Here is a 16,774-nt window from a genome sequence, read left to right on the forward strand (position 1 = left end):
ATTAGTAACTTGTCTAGTGTTCGCCATTCGTCATCAATTTTTAAATCTCTTTGACTAGCAGATGAACACAGGTAGTCTTTCTCGCCTGCTGGATACATTGCAAATGCGTTGCAATCAAGTTATGTTGAAAAATCAATTGTAAATCTCTTTCCCCCCTTAAGCTTCGAAACACGTTTTACTAGGACGACAAAGCAGTATCGTTAGGCGGAGGCGTTAAGTGACAGCCTGCCAAAGGTAAATTGGTCAATTTTCCCTTCACATATTTCGAGCGCGATGAAAAGAAAGATGAAAAGAACCCATTTTGGCGAGTTATCCATTTCCGGGTTTACTGAGTACAAAAGAAAAGCCTTGTGTAAGTGGTAAACCTAGAAATGGATAACTCGCCAAAATGGGTTGTTTTTAACAGAGTAAGCGGTCAGATAGCGAGCGATGTATTATGGAAGTAAGGTGAGGTATTTTTTATTGAGAGTTTGACTGCATTTTTTATTCCTAAGAGCGGTCTTAAATATGCCCCTTCAAAGTCTTATAATATTTCGCCATGACTCTTATTTCGCATGATGATAATCTCACAGCTGGAGCTTGGGCTGCCTGTGGTTAAAATTGACGAAATTAGCTTTGGAGCTGGCCATAGTTCGGAACTGATAAATAATCTGGAGTTGCTTCTGGCTGCCTTGAGCAACTCGTTCCGCGCGCATCCATATCTTGATATACACACGTTATGCTTGATCCAACATCAAGCTGAGCGATGCTCACACATACCTAGAAAGTAAATCTGATTGCTTCTCCAAATGTGAATACGTACAGGGAAATGAAGGAATATCCATCCAGATTAGATCCATGTGGTTGATATAGTCCCCTATGGCGACCTGAACATAGTAAACACACGTCTGGAAAGGATGTCTACCTTCTTCAAGGACATCACAATGTTTGTATCGAAACCAAAAAATACGACCGCAGTGCCTTACTTTCCAAGATGATCGGGGTGAACTCATTTTTTTAAACAAGATTAAGGGGTTTTATTGAGCTGTTTGCAATTTTAACTGTTGCAGTGGTACCGTCATTCACTGCAAAACTCCATTTTATTTTACAGTTTAATTATTACTTCTCGAATTAAATTTTTTCCAAATTTTTAAAACTTCTGACTTCTGTTGTTTTGTTTTCGTTTTAGTCTTTTTTATTCGTACGGAATTGACATAGATACGTTTGCAAATTTCAGCCTGGAGTTTTACGTTCTCAACTTCATAATGTTGTGCTGTTACAGTGTGTTAAAATTCGAGGATGAAAGAAATCATAAGGGAACGCGATGATTAAAATGAATTACAATATACCTTCATCACGAATTCGTTGTTTGAAGCAGGTCCAAATGTGTAATTTAAAGACCGGAGTCACACATTTGACAAAAGGACCCATCTTAGATCAAGATGAAAACCACGTGACAAAAAAATAAAGGCCAATAACACAGTTTGGAGAATATAATTTAAAATTGCAGGAAAACAATAGCCTCGGCTCCCCTCTAAATTCGTCCACAATTATTATCTTAATTCGTTCTATGTGCAGCCACAGATTTAAAATGCTATCAAACACCTCCCCCCTCTGCTCTTCTGTCTTTTTCATTATAGGACGAGAGAAGACAGACCATCGAAAAGTTCAAAGGAATGACAACGGTACATGGTACAATGATCAATAAAAAAATCAAAGTGCTCTGTGAGCAAACTCGTGAATTGACACATGATTTTTTAGATTATGTTTAATGTTATCTGGTTTAGGGAATTTTGTGGTTGATTGTCATATCTAGAGTACGAGCAGTAGTTCAGTGTTCGCTAATGTAGCAAAGAAACAAAGTAACGTTGGGATAAGAAGGCATTACAATTGAAATGATCATGCTATTACATTTGATAAGGTGGATGATGTCATGTGTTTTAAACGTCTATCATTTTTGTTTCTGGTTCAAAAGAAAAGGTTGGAAGTAAATGTGGGTGAAAAGTGAAATTTACTGTCTTTCGTTGTAAATATTAGAAAATCAAGGCAATACTGTCTTAATGAAAACATTAACGATTCCCTCTTTATCAAATGAGACAAACGGGTACGAGTTTTGAGTGATATAATTAAGCCAAGCCTGCCACCGTCATTTTGGATCTCCGCCTGGGTAGATTTAAGTCACGTGCTAGGCAACGTATAATCAATAACAAGATAGAATTTCATTTCAGGCCTAGTTATCAATTTCGTGGTGTGTAACAATTTCATTCTTTCCCGCGTTAATAATCTTCTTTTCTTTTGTTGTATGTATGTTGAATCTTCAAATTGTCTTAAAAACTTAAAAGAAAATTTTTCTTTAAAAATTCACTGAAATCGGTAGCTAAAATTGTTTGTTTAGGTGTTATCTGATTTTCTTGTTAACTTGTTATTTCGTCAGTCGCCGGCATCTTTTGTTGCTTCACACAGGAAAAACACACGCGACGAAACGTAATGATCAATTTTGTCCTCAATCTCACGCTATAACAGAAAAAGCTTTTGAACATCTGTAAACTCCGAGCGCTTCGCAGTAAGTGATATTTTCAATGAATCTTCGGATTGTTTTCAAGTTCAAGGATTGTAAATTACAATTTTATGAAAAACGAAGGTTGTTCTGTTATTTCAGTGTGAATCCTTGCATGCCTGCCAGTCGCTGGCGCCGCTTGTTGAAACTAAAACGAAAAAAAAAAACTCTTTTAAGATTATCATTGGCTTCTTTTTCACCCCACCACTATTCTTAGTAACAAAGGTCGCCATTTCGTCTGTTTATTGCTCGCCAAAAACTATAAAATGCACTCAAAAGCCTAAAATCTAAAAAAAGTTTACAGGAATCGACCAATCGAGCGAGCGAGCGAGCGAGCGAGCGAGCGAGCGAATTCCATTCCCCACATCGTATCTATAACTCGCTCTTGCGCATGCGCGCAATTCACGAGTTAAAAATGATATTTTCCTTCTCGGAATTGAGTTTAATGTTTTATTCAAGGTTACAATTCACTTTGCCTTCAGCTCTGAATCTTCGATTCGAAGAGGCTGTGGACCTATACCCGTTTTAAGAAGCCGTTGGTGTTGAAAGTGACATTGTATCTGCAAGAATAACAACGCAAAGTCGGATTTAGTTTATTAAAATCAGCTTGAAAGGGAAAGAGGAACTTGAGTAACGCTCTTCTTACTTTAATGGATAAAATCACTTAGCAACCTCTTACCCGTAAAAATCGGTATATTTTTGATCTACCATGTATTTGCCTGGATGGTCTTTCAGAAATCTTTTGAGGTCATTCAGTTTGGAGTCCCCAAACATTGAGTATCCGAGATCCTTGATGAGTCCCTGTCCGGATATTTCAGGTCCCGTTGGGTTTGTATCTTCGATGCAGAGGTAGTCTCCAGGTTGCATAAATTTATGAAAATGTTCTAAAATGCCTATCATGTTCACATGTGAGTCTTCACTTAGGAACCATGGGTGAGGTAAGCTCTAATGAAAGAAACGACAAGAAAAAAAATTAACAAAACAAACTTGATATAATTCTGTGGAAAACAAGGACACGCTGATTATCACTTTAACTTTCGATATTCATGCCAGATTTCCGGGAATTCTAGATCTTTCCTGTTGAACTTGTCTGAGGATGAGTGCAGCAATGAGACCCATGAATGATGCAAACCCCTGCCTGATAGAAAAATCAAACAGGGGTTTACCTCATCAAATTCTATCCAAGATTCAATAACTCATTGTTGAAGTGACAATAAATATCCTCTCCCTCAGGAAAGGATGAGATCTTGGGTCCTCAAAGAAGTGTTTAAACACTAAATGTAAGGTGTCAGTTAACTTACCTCAAGAAGTTCCTCGTGGAAGTGTTTTTCAACGTCAAAGATATCTCCCTCGATAAACGAAATATCAGAACGGGAATCCCTCGCTAAAGGCGCCAGCATGGAGAGATCAATGTCCAACGAGAGGACACGTGACTCATAGTTGTATTGCCTCAACAAATCTGCCATCCAAAGTGCTGAGGCTCCTGCGTAAGAGCCGAACTCAATTATGGTACGTGGTTTAAGCTCCCAGAGCAACTGTGGTACAACTGCGAGAGTGAAAGGATCTTTCATCAATGGTACGCCGCGATAGGTGGTAATATATTTTCCTGCAAGCAAAGCGAGTCATTTTAAATATAAGCGCCATTTTAAACTGTTCCTTAAGGCACACATGTCCTCAAGGCCTTCTCCACCCACTCATGTCCAATACACCCGGAAATGGGCGCAAGGCGCTTGATCAATGGTAGCGGAAGTAAGAGGTTAACAGCAGCGAGGGGAGTTGAAGATGTTGGCAAACAGACTCGATCGGGCCCGATAAAGACAGTTCGTCCTGGAAAGAGTCGATCGGACTCCCCGGAGGTCAGTTCGGGAGAGACAGAGAAAATATCTCTCAGCCGTGAGGCGAAAAAGCGTGCTACACATGAAACATACCTCGTTCTTAAAGCCATGAGGCAAGACAAGCGCGCTACATATGAAATGAACGTCGTTCTTAAAGCCATGACGCGAAACGAGCGCGCTACACATGTAACATTCGTCGTTCTTTGAGCCATGAGGCGAAACAAGCGTGCTACGCATGTAACATTCGTCGTTCTTTGAGCCATGAGGCGAAACAAGCGTGCTACGCATGTAACATTTGTCGTTCTTCAAGCCATGAGGCGAAACAAGCGCTCTACACATGTAACATTCGTCGTTCTTCAAGCCATGAGGCGAAACAAGCGCGCTATAATGAAATATACGTCGTTCTTAAATCATGAGGCGAAACAAGCGCGCTACTCATGTAACATTCGTCGCACTTAAAGCCGTGAGGTCTCAAACTAACAAAGGCGCGTCTGATGGACTCTTGTCGAGCAAACCGTCTCCATAGGGTCCGATGGAGTCCGTTTGTCGACATTTTCCAGCCCCTCCACATGCTCGACGTTGCCATAATATTTTCTAAGTGTCTCGCAAACTGACACGCGGCGCGTCCGATGGACTCTCGTCAAAACAACCCGTCTCCATTGGATCTGATGAAGTCCGTTTGCCGACATTTTCCACTCCTCTCACTACTCTACTTTGCTGTATATTTTCTAAGTCTCTCGCGAACTAACACGCGTCGAGACTGATGGACCCTTGCCACGGCGACCCGTCTCCATTGGATCCGATGAAGTCCGTTTGCCTACATTTTCCACCCCTCTCACTTCTCTACTTTGCTGCATATTTTCTAAGTCTCTCGCGAACTAACACGCGGTCAGTCCGATATACTCTTGCCAAGGCAACCCGTCTCCATCGGATCCGATGGAGTCCGGCCGTTTACCGACATGTTCCACCCAGTCCGCAACTCTATACTTTGTATATTTCGCGAACTGACTTCCGGTGAGTCTGAATGTTCGTGGCCTTCGTCCATCGGACTCAGATTGGGTGTATTGGACAACCCTCAAGGATAGTCTTTTTAATTGTCTGTTCACAATTCTGTTTGCTGTTCCATGGTTTTTTTTCCCGATGGACGTATAATATGTGCTCAGCCAGCTTTGACTGAAATCAATGACCATGATATCTTCAATCCTTTTATCAGAACATTGGTGGAAAGTTATTCTAATCAGCCTGGTCCCCGAGCAGTCTTCACAGTATCTTTATTCATGTGCTTGTCTGTCTGCCTATCTGTCTGTCATTATTTGTGCACGTGTCCATCAGTAATTTTTTAACTATCTAAACCAGATTACTACGTACCACTAGAAATAGCTGGCATGATTTCAGCTGGAAGCAAGCTGGTATCGCGCCTTTCTTCCATAGGAACAAATCGTTTCTGACTTGACAGTTGGCCTTCTATTTGGGTCTGGAGCATGCTGTAGTTAGTCTTATCTGTCACAGTGCTACCCATTATTTTCCCTCTCTGTGCGATGCTGAAAACAATAATTCATCATAGGTTAAGAAATAAGAAAACCCCAATTGGTTAAAAAAAGGTCTAATACTTTTCTATGAATACTATCCCCTCCCTATTTTGACCCAGGAAATTCCCATCATTACTAACCCGCTATTCATAACATCAACTCCAGAAAACAAGAAAAAGATAGGCACTTGAGAGGCGCATGTGTCTACCTCTGAAGATTAAAATCAAAATAGTAAAACTGTACTACATGGCCTAGGGCTACGTGGATAAGTTGTTGCAGATATTCGAGGTAACGAGGAATGGCATCAAACATTACAGAATCGCGCCCATTGAAAAACGTCGCACGGGAAAATGCAAATAAGCTAGAAAAGAGAAAGAGAGCAGGCGTAACTTCACGCAGGCCTGTCAATCCGACTGTCAATCATGTAATCCCCCGTGTACGCAGTGTTCGAAAGTATTGTTTCTTGTGCAGACAACCGAAACGTAGCGCTTTTCATCGAAGAAGAATAGACGTAGTTAGTGGCGTTATCTTGATTAGGTTATTTGTTTAAAAATCGGTCAGATGTAAAATTAAATTACCTTTCAAATGCCGGGTTTTCAATTTGTGTTAAGACTCAAATGCGGCAGATTTGCGAGGTTCGACCATCAATTTCGCCAAGAAAGCAAAACATCACAGAAATATTCCTTTTAGTAAAATTTCCGTACTGCCCCATACTATCGTAAAACAAATCTGTTTTCCCAATGGTAAAGTATTGTTTTTGTCACTCTATCCAAGAACTGAACGTATAATGTAGTGTGGGGCAGTGCGGAATTTTACCTTCCTTTTTGGCCCGTTATTGCCGTCAGTTTCAGATAACACGTCGGTAGTCTAATTACTTTTCGAAAAGCTTAAGTATACGTTGTAGATTCCCGCTCCACGTAGGTGCACGCTCACTTCCAACTCAGCTTTACCATAGTAACACTTCGTTTGCACACGTGACCAAAACAAGCCAATGAGCAACCTCGTTCCGGGATCCTTTACAATCGTTGTTTGGTAGTCATAGCGACAGATAAACAAGTAGAAATCTTGGTTCGTTTATTTATCTCGCTCATTAATCGCGTGTACACGACGACGTAAACTATGGCTTATGAAATCGGAAAAAAATACGAAGGTCTTCATGACGGTCGATGGTATATATGCACCATCTTAAGTCAAAAAGGCGACAGGTACAAGGTTACCTTCGATGGTTGGAGCCGACAGTTTGACACAGTTCTCAGCGCCGACTGTCTTCGCCCCTGTACACTGATTGACGTTCGCTCCAGAAAGCGTTGGAGACCCAGCGTGAATTTCAACAAGTTGCTGCCAGGCGACGAAGTTTTCATCAGCATCGAGGGCATCAGAAAACGGCCGCGGTCAGAGTGGTGGATCCTTTTCTAGAACTCGTTACAGTGGAGTGCAGGAACGAAGAAATCATTGCTTCTTTCCGCGATGTACTACCACCGCCAGAACCCACTCCTGATACTGTCAAGAGGAGAAGACCAGCAGCCTTGCCCCAAGCAGCACCAGCAACATCACCATCACCTCCCGTATCGGCGCCTGTCAGTGTCCAGTCAGCCATAGCCCCGCAGTTCGCGACGATCGTTCGCCTTGATGGTATCAAAATCAGCTGCGGAGATCTCGTGAGCCTCACCCCGAACAGTGCAGACGTCGTCTTCATTGTCCTGGAGCTCTACCAAGACGAGTCCGGCTTAGAGGTTCTTATTAATGCTCAGAAGTGCCAGCTGTCAGATGGTGTCGCCGTTCGCCCGCTAGCAAACTTCAGGTTGACCTGCCCGGCATCCGCGGTACACACACTTCAGGACACTAAACTTTCGTCTCAGTTAAAGAAAGTGGTCTTAGAAGTCCGACAAGGAGCCATCCTGCGGCTGTCCCAGTCCCTGCAGCTACACATGGCCAACCGCGCCTATCAGCTTCAAGTTCGGCGGTACGACTTGGCAGCCAAGCTTCGCTGCGAGATCTACAGAGGAATGTCTTCAAAGGCAGCTCGCACCTTCGTCATCAAAATGGGCCCAGCTGATCTCCGCCACGATCTTGAATTACTTGGGTTAGCGGTTGAAAACAATTTCAAGGTGGAGAAATCGAAGAATCGACTCGACGATCTCGATCCCCTGCTTGGTGAAAAATGGGACGTTAAGCTTAAACAAGACGACCGCTACTTCTACGCAACCTTCGCAGAGTTTGCCCTGGACCTGCCGTCGCGATCCCTCCTCGTGAAGATTAAGTTCGCAGAGTCCACCAGTTCGTTTCGCCAACACAGCTGCCGCCAAGACACTGCTGCTGACTGTTGCTGATTGATGAGCAATTGGTAAATTATCTTAGTTTGCCTCACAAACGGCTTTTTTAAAAGCCACCAAATGCAATAAAAGTCATGACCAACCGAACAAAACATTTACCCTCTCCCTAAAATGCCAACATCATCGCCAATCAAAAAAGCAAAACAGAACACGCTTGATAATTTCCATTTCTCCAAAGTCCGTGACTGACTGTACGAAGCATATTAGTTTGTTCGTATTACGAGGAATTGCAATCAATGTCCGCAATGTTGTTTAACTTATTGACACAACCTTTGAACAAAAAAAAAAATGTTTATTATTTTTCTTACATCTCCAACCATCGTTTTGCTTTTTGTGACGATTTAAGCTGTCCTATTTACAGTTCGGTTATCATTAATTCTCATACTAGCGAAAGTTTTATATGCCTTTTCCCTGAGCTGTTCTCTCTGGCGATTCTCTTTTGTTTCCTCGCGAATTTGATGTCTCGCTTCTTTCCTTGACAAATGGAGGTCAATGGCTTTCTGTTTATAGTCTCTCTTCTCCAGGTCAGAAAGTTGTCTCCAGTCCTCTGCCATACTTTGAATCGATTTGAGGAACGTCATCCTTTCTGTTCGTCTAGGACTCTGATTATTTTGCACTCTCTAGAAGCAATTAAAGTAAAAGCATCAGACATTATTTCAGCTTATCAGTCGAAATTTACATAAAAAGTTAATTCAACTAACCTCTTTTAATTTCTCATTGAGAAATGCTGTCCAACCATTTGGTGGCTTTTTGGGGGAAACCATTGCGTCTTTTTTCTTCTTGTGAACTCTAATCTGAGATTTGTTACCACTCTCATCAACTGGGCCCTTTTCCACTTCTCTTATTGTTCTCTTCAGGGCAGCAAAACCAGAAATCTCTTTACTGAAACAGTGCAATCATATGTCAGATATTTTTTCTCTGTTCTCAAGATATATATGACATTAGACATTAGACTGTGATAATGACCTGTATGCTTGATTATATCTTAGCATTATTCTGATCATTTATCAAATGTTTGTAACCATGTATGATGTTACGACAAGAAATTAGATTCTGATCATGAAATAAAGCATTACCTAAATCGTAACCGTTCTACAGACTGCTGCATTGCACCACATGTGCCTGTCGACAAAGCTGCCAGAGGAGTCAGGTCTACTGCATGCTCTTCGACATTGGGTGGAATCCTTTCTTTTACTGCCCACTCAATGAAACTCGGTCTCACCACTGTCCATCCCCTTTGGTAGGCCATAACCAAATCACTATTTAGCTTTGAGCGATCATTTTTGACCTCATCTTCTGAACACACTAGATAACATCTTTCATGCGGTAGGTTCTCTTTTGGCATTGAAATAACTCTTCCACCATTTTTTTCTACTTTCTCTTTAAATTTCTTCTGTGTTGATCCTAAAACCACACATACAAATACATAATTAACATAAAATCAAATATATAGAACATTTTGCTGTTCTTGTTTATGCAAAAACTTAAAAAAAAAGATATGACATGTGATTAATATTATTATTGTAGGGGGTCTAGAGATATTTGTTAAATTGTTATTTTATGTATATATTTTTTTCTTGTTAATCAGAACTATTTTAATATTTCTGAATGTTTAGACATTTTAGAAATGTTCACCTACCAGGCATCCTTCCAACTAAAACAAAGTCCATCCTCTTAAGTGGCAGCAATTGCCTAACCACACTTGCACCAGACACAGCCAATGGAGGATTTGGTCTGGTATGGACAATCTTCCACCTGTAATTAAAAAAAAAAATATATATATATATATATATACTGTAATTTTGTAATTGTGGTTTGACTTTGAGTTAGGGAAAATTGGTTTTAACTATGAAAGTAATTAAATATAGAAAATTGGATGGTGTTTTTATCTTATTATAGACACTTACCACTTCTGAATTGTATATGCTGCAACATGTTGTTGTGCATAATGCTCAAAGTCAGTCCTAATCTGTTCAGGGCAGTCATTTATTCTCTCCCTCAAGTTTCGGTATGACCAAGACAACAGCATAAGAATTGTGTCAGGCTTGTGAAGGCCACCATCTCGTGTTGAATGCTGGAAGCAAAGAGAAAGATTTTGTCAAGAATATGATAGTAAGGAACTAGACCCTACACTTGTCAATACTAGTAGTCATTTGTAAGTGTTGGTTTTACATACCTGATAATAAAAACAAATATGCATGTAATGAGTCTGTTCTCCACCCTCAGTTGCTACACGCATGAGTGACTTGAATGGGGTGCTGCAGAGATGTTTTGGGACAACATCCACAAATTTCATCATGTAGGGAGTTACTTCTTTGCAGCCATAACGGAAGATCATCAAAGCATGGAACATATTGGCATGGTAAACATATCTGGAAATTTCAGAGTCGTGTAATCCAAATTCATAGTCTTCAACATTTGTTGAACTACTTGGATGCCCTGGCTTTAGTTGAACTGTATCTTTCCTCAGTATCCTATACATCTGATAGAAATGCCACCAAATAAACTTCACACAGTTAATGTCGTTAATCTTTTGTGATGTCATTCCAAGGGCCTCAGCAAGCTTTGGGGACAACATCTGCTGTAGTTCACAACTTGGAAGAACCTATGAATATAATACAGGAGCTTCATCACTGAGAGATATAATTGGAAAACTATTTTAAGTAATCACTAAGGGCATACATGTACATGTACAGCATGTGTTTTGTAGTACCGTAATTTCCGGTCGATTACCCGCGGGTAATCTGTTGATTTTGCATTAAATCCGCGCCACTGCGGGTAATAGGGAGGTGCGGGTTATGTGACAATTTTAAATTCTTCTGGAAGTTGAATTGAAAAAATTTCTCACCTACCTGCGTTTCCACCTCTCAAATGAATTTTATTGTATCAAAAGTGCCACAAAGCGGCACGAAAACATGATGCCAACTCGAGTTTATTTCACGCATAATTAGTTGCGTGACAAACAAATTTTTATCGGCACGCGTGAAAACAAAACCTTGATGGTGACAAAAATAATCCAAGGATATCCGGCGCATCAGTAACAAATTTCCAGTTTTCACTAGCTTGAGCTAAAGAGAATTTTCCCGTTTTAAGGGACTTGTTAGGCCCAGTAGAACAGGAGATATCGACTTTTTTGAGAAATTGCCGACAGTAATTTTAAATCCCAAATGCATCACCAGAATGTTGAAAATAATAGGTGCGAAACTTAACTAATTTCGCGCTGAAAAAGTATTTTAACGACAAATGAACAATGGATATTGCTCATTACGCTCCTACATGCTATAAAAAGGTAACTGACTGAATAAGAATTATAAACCTCGATCATTCGCGATAAGTGTATCCACGAGTCACCAATTAAGTTAAAACGCCCACGTCACAGTTTTACGTTTGATTATAAGCTTAGAGTAATAACTCTTGCCGATGAAATCGGTAATAGAGCAGCAGCAATAATCAATCAATAAAGTATAAGCTAATATTGACACAGAATTGTGCACATGTCTGAATCGAAAGACTGAAATGTATCGCCTTAATGTCACGTTTTCGCCACCGAAAAAGTTGAATAACAACGTGCGGGTTATCCACCGGTGCGCGTAATCCGTTGACTTTTTTTTTCGCCGTATGCAATAATCGGCCGGTGCGGGTAATCGGCCGTGCGGGTAATCGACCGGAAATTACGGTAATTATGTTACTTGTTATAACTGCGTAACTTAACTGGTCGGGTTTGAGGATTTAAGTAAACACCAGAACTTACATTATCCAAGATGTGATTGTAATGTTTGTCTTTGAAGTCCTCTGAGGGAGCTAGGATGGTGTAGGCTTGGGACTTATTGAGGCTGAGGTCACCCAGGTGACCTTTTGGATCAATTGGAAGTTCAAAATGACCTCCTCTGACATCTCTTGCATTTATGTTAGCAGTAAGATGTGCCAATGCAGCATTCCTTCGCTCTCTACCATACCTATAGAAAAAGGTGACAATAATAATTTTCAATATTTAAAAGCAGGGACATGTGAGACAACACAGCGTATACAAATGAACATGATCTACAGTCGATCGAAAATTTTTTAAGGTTTTAATCATGAACGCAGACTGCCCAAACAGCACATGTTAACTAATACACCAACCTTGACTCCAGATCAAGACATGTCCGGACAACCTTCATTATTAGATTTTCTGCAACTCTGGTGAAGCCATGGTCAATACACATAAGGATATGATCACCAGTGAGAGCAGGAAGCAGCGACTTGGGAAGAGGACGGTCAAATGAAAGGTTGAGGTCTGTTCTTAGTCCTGTGGATGGATCTACTTTTCCCTTTTCTGATGCTGAGCATTGCATCCATAGGTTCCACTTGTCTTGGGAGAGTGGGCTGAGCTCTGGATCAGCAACAGCATCCAAGAACTTAGAGTCTGCACCAAGGAACACCTGGTGGCCCAGGTTCTGACTGTCTTTAATCCATTCATTTAAGTATCCTACAATATTAATGGACAAATGATCTATAATAACACTAATTATCCTTATTATCCTGCAATTCCTCTTGTACCATTTCAGAGAGTTCAAGCACCACAAAAAGTTACAAGACTGAAATCAATTTTGTTGAACCATGTTATTTTTCTTGAATTGTTCAAATGATCAGCTTATGAGTATTTCATTTCAATTTTAGGAAAATTTAACAGTGATTTGGTCAATTTATCAAAAGTTAATATTGGATTATAAATGTTTAACATGTAAGTGTGCATATACCTGGTCCACCATGACCATCTCCAATGTTAAGCTCAAGGTTTCGACGGCTGTCCTTGTGATGAAAAATATGAATAGGCCACATTTCTTTCGGGCTTTGGAATTTTATTCCATTTAACTTCTGCTCATTGTTTACATTGCTAATAGCCATCAAAACAGTGTCCTTCTTGCCATACTTTCTGCCATCACCATAAAGGTGCCACCACTGTTCTTTAGGAAGCCAATAGTAAAGGTAATGCAGACATTCAACCAAACGGGCTGGCTCAATGCAATAACCAGTTGCTGTTCTTTGTGGTTGCATTATAGCCTCAAATTCTAATTTGTATTTGGTCTTTAGCTCAGCAACCTAAGGTAAAAAAGGTTTGCAAATGTTATAAACAGATTTTATTTTATTATTAACTTGAAGTATATCAGGAAAGATACATATAAATGCAAGAAAATTACCTTTCTTTTGGTTGCAAGATATCCAGGTGGCAATATCTTCCTGATCTCATCAATTGTCTGTCCAGAATTGCATTGATCTTGAAGTTTCAAGATTGCTGATGGTGGGATTTGCACTGTTGCCTGCTCTTCTCCAATCTGATTGTAAAGACTGTCCCCAGTCTTTGTACGAATTAGCTTAGTCAACAAGATAATATCTTGTTTTTCCAGTTGTCCTTGCCAGGCTGAGTCAATACTGCACTGCTGTCTAAATCTCCGGCCCACTGATAATGAAATGCCATGCAGGAGGTCGAGTCGACTTTCTCCATTTAGTTTCGTTTTCTTTTTTCGTAAGTTTCTTCTCCAATTACGAAACAGTGAAATCAAGCAAAGTTTGCACTTTTGTTTGTAATGCCTTGGAGTGAAAGTTTTCCCAATGACTATGCTACTTTTAAATTATTCCATTGATTAGTCATGTGCACAGAGAATGTCCCCTCCCCAGTTTCATGTTTATGAAGGGTATCTTAAGCTCAGTTCAACGTATCATATATTCCTTCCATAGTTGTTAGTCACTAGTAATTCATTCATGTATAGGGACAGTTGATCATTAAGCCCTTGAATGCAAGAACACATCTCTACATTGTATCGTAAATGATCTCGCGACAAACAATCAAACTGGTTTTATATACACTATTTTATTCTCCTACCCACTAGTAACTCCGATCTCACAATCAATCAACCCAAATTACTTATCATATTTCTGTACTTTTGTCACAAGACTATCAACAAATTCAATGTAACGCTTCAGTCATGACAATTGAAGCTTCTTTATAGATAGGAATCCACTTAAGACAATTAAAGAGATCAACTGAATTTGCAGTTCTTTGGGCATATAAAATTGTTCTGGCAGCTCGCTTTTGATGTTTAAGGACTTGATCTAAGTTACTCCTTGAAGTGCAGAACAAAAGCACAGCCTAGTTGGTTTGATTATGGACTAATTTTTAATAAGTGATTCGTTGTTACGTAGTCATGAAAGGACGAATTCGTCGTAAAAGTTTGATCCTAGAGTCACGCCGATTCGATAGATTCAAATTTTGGGGGCTAGAATCTGAATTGCATCTGTGCTATTGTTAACCATTTATTACATGTAGCTGCTCTTCTTGTTCGATTGTTTACGATGTGTCTGGCGTGGTTAAGTCATGGGAAAAGATTGTGGCCTTTGGGGAGCTATTTGTGCCAAAAATATCAATCGCTAGTGATAAAACTTCCTCAATGGGAATTGAGTAGTAGGCATCTTTTAAATCGATTGATGCCATGAAACAATTTGGAGTCATGAGTCCCACAGCAGACCAAAGAGTATCTATTTTGAAATGGTGTTTCTCTATGTGCTTGTTAAAATAAGCCCCTTTAAACTCAACATCATGGGTGTTGACCGCTTTTCTTTTTCCTGACAAATATAGTGGAAATGTATTCATCTGGAGTGTGTACAGCAGGCTCAATGACACCTTATTCAAGTAGGTGAGCAGTTTCTGAAGCAATTATTTCTTAGTGCGCTGAGATCGGTGCGTTATACATCTTTCTCGGACAAAACAAAGAACCACTTCCGTTTCATGTTTAATCAAACTGGATGCCACCGTTCAGCCTTCTGTTGCCCCTGAGAATTACTTAGAAAATGTCTAAGCACAGCTTGCAGTGATCACTGCAACTAAGCCAAAAAGTAATTTGTTACGCAATGAGGTCACAGCTCTAAAAGAGTTGAATAAGAGGTACAACAACAGTCATCGTGAATGAGACAGAAAAGATAGCAGAGGCCAAAGTGCAACTCGACAACAGAGTTCACTACAAACCTCTCAGGGCACCGATAGTAAATAACACGCAGGCAAGGGTTAATAGGATCATTGACCAAATGTATCGGGTCAAACACATTGATGACATAACTAAGAAATGGCTATCACAAACTCCCAATCCGCCTAGAATACTAATATTATATACGCTCACGAAAATACACAAAATACACAAACCTTTACCGATCGGTAAGACGCGCTTGTAAGAGCTAAAATATAATTTGAAGGCGATAATGCGGCGCGACAACAAAAGCCACATGGGGAATCCGTGCCGGTTGTCCCTTACCAGATTCCAAGAAAGTAAGCAAGATTTGATTTGTTCATCTTTGCCCATAGTGGCCAAGGCAATTAGCAGCTTAGCGCGAAAGCGCTAGCTGCAAATAACGTCGCCAAAGGGGAGGCGGCTGGTTCAAATATTCCTTACAACTTACCGTTTGGATATCTTCTTCGAAATGCCCGAAATCTAAGCAACAGGATCATAAATCCGTATTAAGTAATAGGCTTCCAACAAGCAGAGCTGTCAGAATAGGCCAGTTAACAGTTGTGTACTTAGTTGCCAAGCCTTTGATTTGGAGTTAGGCTGAAGGTGAATATGGTTATATGATTATACAGTCACAACTTACAACACACTTTAATCAATACTCACCTCACTTAAATATATTTCACCACATTAATAGTCATAATTCACACACAGTCATGCAGTCGTGCTGATCTATTCCCATGATGAACTCATTCTTAAAGATACAATACTACAATACAACACAATACAATAAGAGTTTATTGTGAAAATACACTTAGCTACAATAATGGTGTGCTTTCACAGACTGAACCGAAATCGGGGTCTGTGAAAGCACGCCAGCTAATTTACAGGCATTCCACAAACACAATAAAGTTAAAAAGAAAAAAAGAAAAAGAAAAAACTAGATATGGAGTATTCTATAATCTAAAATTATAACAATAAAATCTTAATAAGTATATCTTATATCTAAATAAATATTAAATTCAATAAAAAAGCGTCGAGATTATAAAAATTGCACTAGGTCAACTTGGCTAATGGATCTCTTAAAAGACTTAAAATTCGTTATATTTCTAAACATGTTCGGAATAGAATTCCAGAGTTTCGGACCAATATAACGGACTGAGTTCAAGCCATATGTAGTAGACTTTGGCTTGGGTAGCGAGAGGATATACACTCGATTGCAAAAACGTTGACACCTAATAAGCTTGATTCACGAACGACAAGACCCATCACCTTTATGGGAAATGTTCGCACAGATACACAATCAGTGATTTACTTCTCTCATTATTCATGGAAAATCTTTTCTCATGATAAAACGTTTTCTTCCGGGAAAGTTTGGATAGCTGTTTGCTGAGTCTCATCGTTCATTATAAACGCTTGTTGCGTGTCAACGTTTTTGCAATCGAGTGTAGTCACCTCTTAAATTGTAGCTAACGTTCTTCCTATGAACTATCAGGTCTTGTATACTTTTTGGGCGCTAAAGAATTGTGGACGGCATTAAAAATAGACAGTGTGATTTTAA

The 16,774-nt window shown here is 39.9% G+C and overlaps 2 protein-coding genes across 2 annotated transcripts; both read right to left on the minus strand.

Moving 5' to 3' along the window:
• Positions 1 to 2,965: 2,965 nt before the first annotated feature.
• LOC131773920 (rhamnosyl O-methyltransferase-like) lies at positions 2,966 to 15,794 on the minus strand. Its single transcript, XM_059089890.2, has 5 exons — positions 15,665 to 15,794; positions 5,740 to 5,912; positions 3,838 to 4,142; positions 3,216 to 3,481; positions 2,966 to 3,096 (listed from the first exon to the last, which is right to left on the minus strand). Exons 2-5 carry the CDS (start codon positions 5,888 to 5,890, stop codon positions 3,051 to 3,053), a joined length of 768 nt encoding a protein of 255 aa, XP_058945873.2. The 5' UTR covers positions 5,891 to 5,912; positions 15,665 to 15,794; the 3' UTR covers positions 2,966 to 3,050.
• On the minus strand, positions 8,528 to 14,010 carry LOC131773954 (uncharacterized). The gene is made up of 10 exons (XM_059089939.2): positions 13,414 to 14,010; positions 12,973 to 13,315; positions 12,356 to 12,701; positions 11,985 to 12,189; positions 10,410 to 10,838; positions 10,141 to 10,307; positions 9,873 to 9,988; positions 9,310 to 9,637; positions 8,935 to 9,115; positions 8,528 to 8,853 (listed from the first exon to the last, which is right to left on the minus strand). The coding sequence occupies exons 2-10, from the start codon at positions 13,268 to 13,270 to the stop codon at positions 8,575 to 8,577; spliced, it is 2,349 nt and encodes a 782-aa protein (XP_058945922.2). The 5' UTR covers positions 13,271 to 13,315; positions 13,414 to 14,010; the 3' UTR covers positions 8,528 to 8,574.
• Positions 15,795 to 16,774: the final 980 nt, after the last annotated feature.

Source organism: Pocillopora verrucosa, chromosome 9 (assembly GCF_036669915.1).
Source record: "Pocillopora verrucosa isolate sample1 chromosome 9, ASM3666991v2, whole genome shotgun sequence".
Taxonomy (NCBI): Eukaryota; Metazoa; Cnidaria; class Anthozoa; order Scleractinia; family Pocilloporidae; genus Pocillopora; species Pocillopora verrucosa.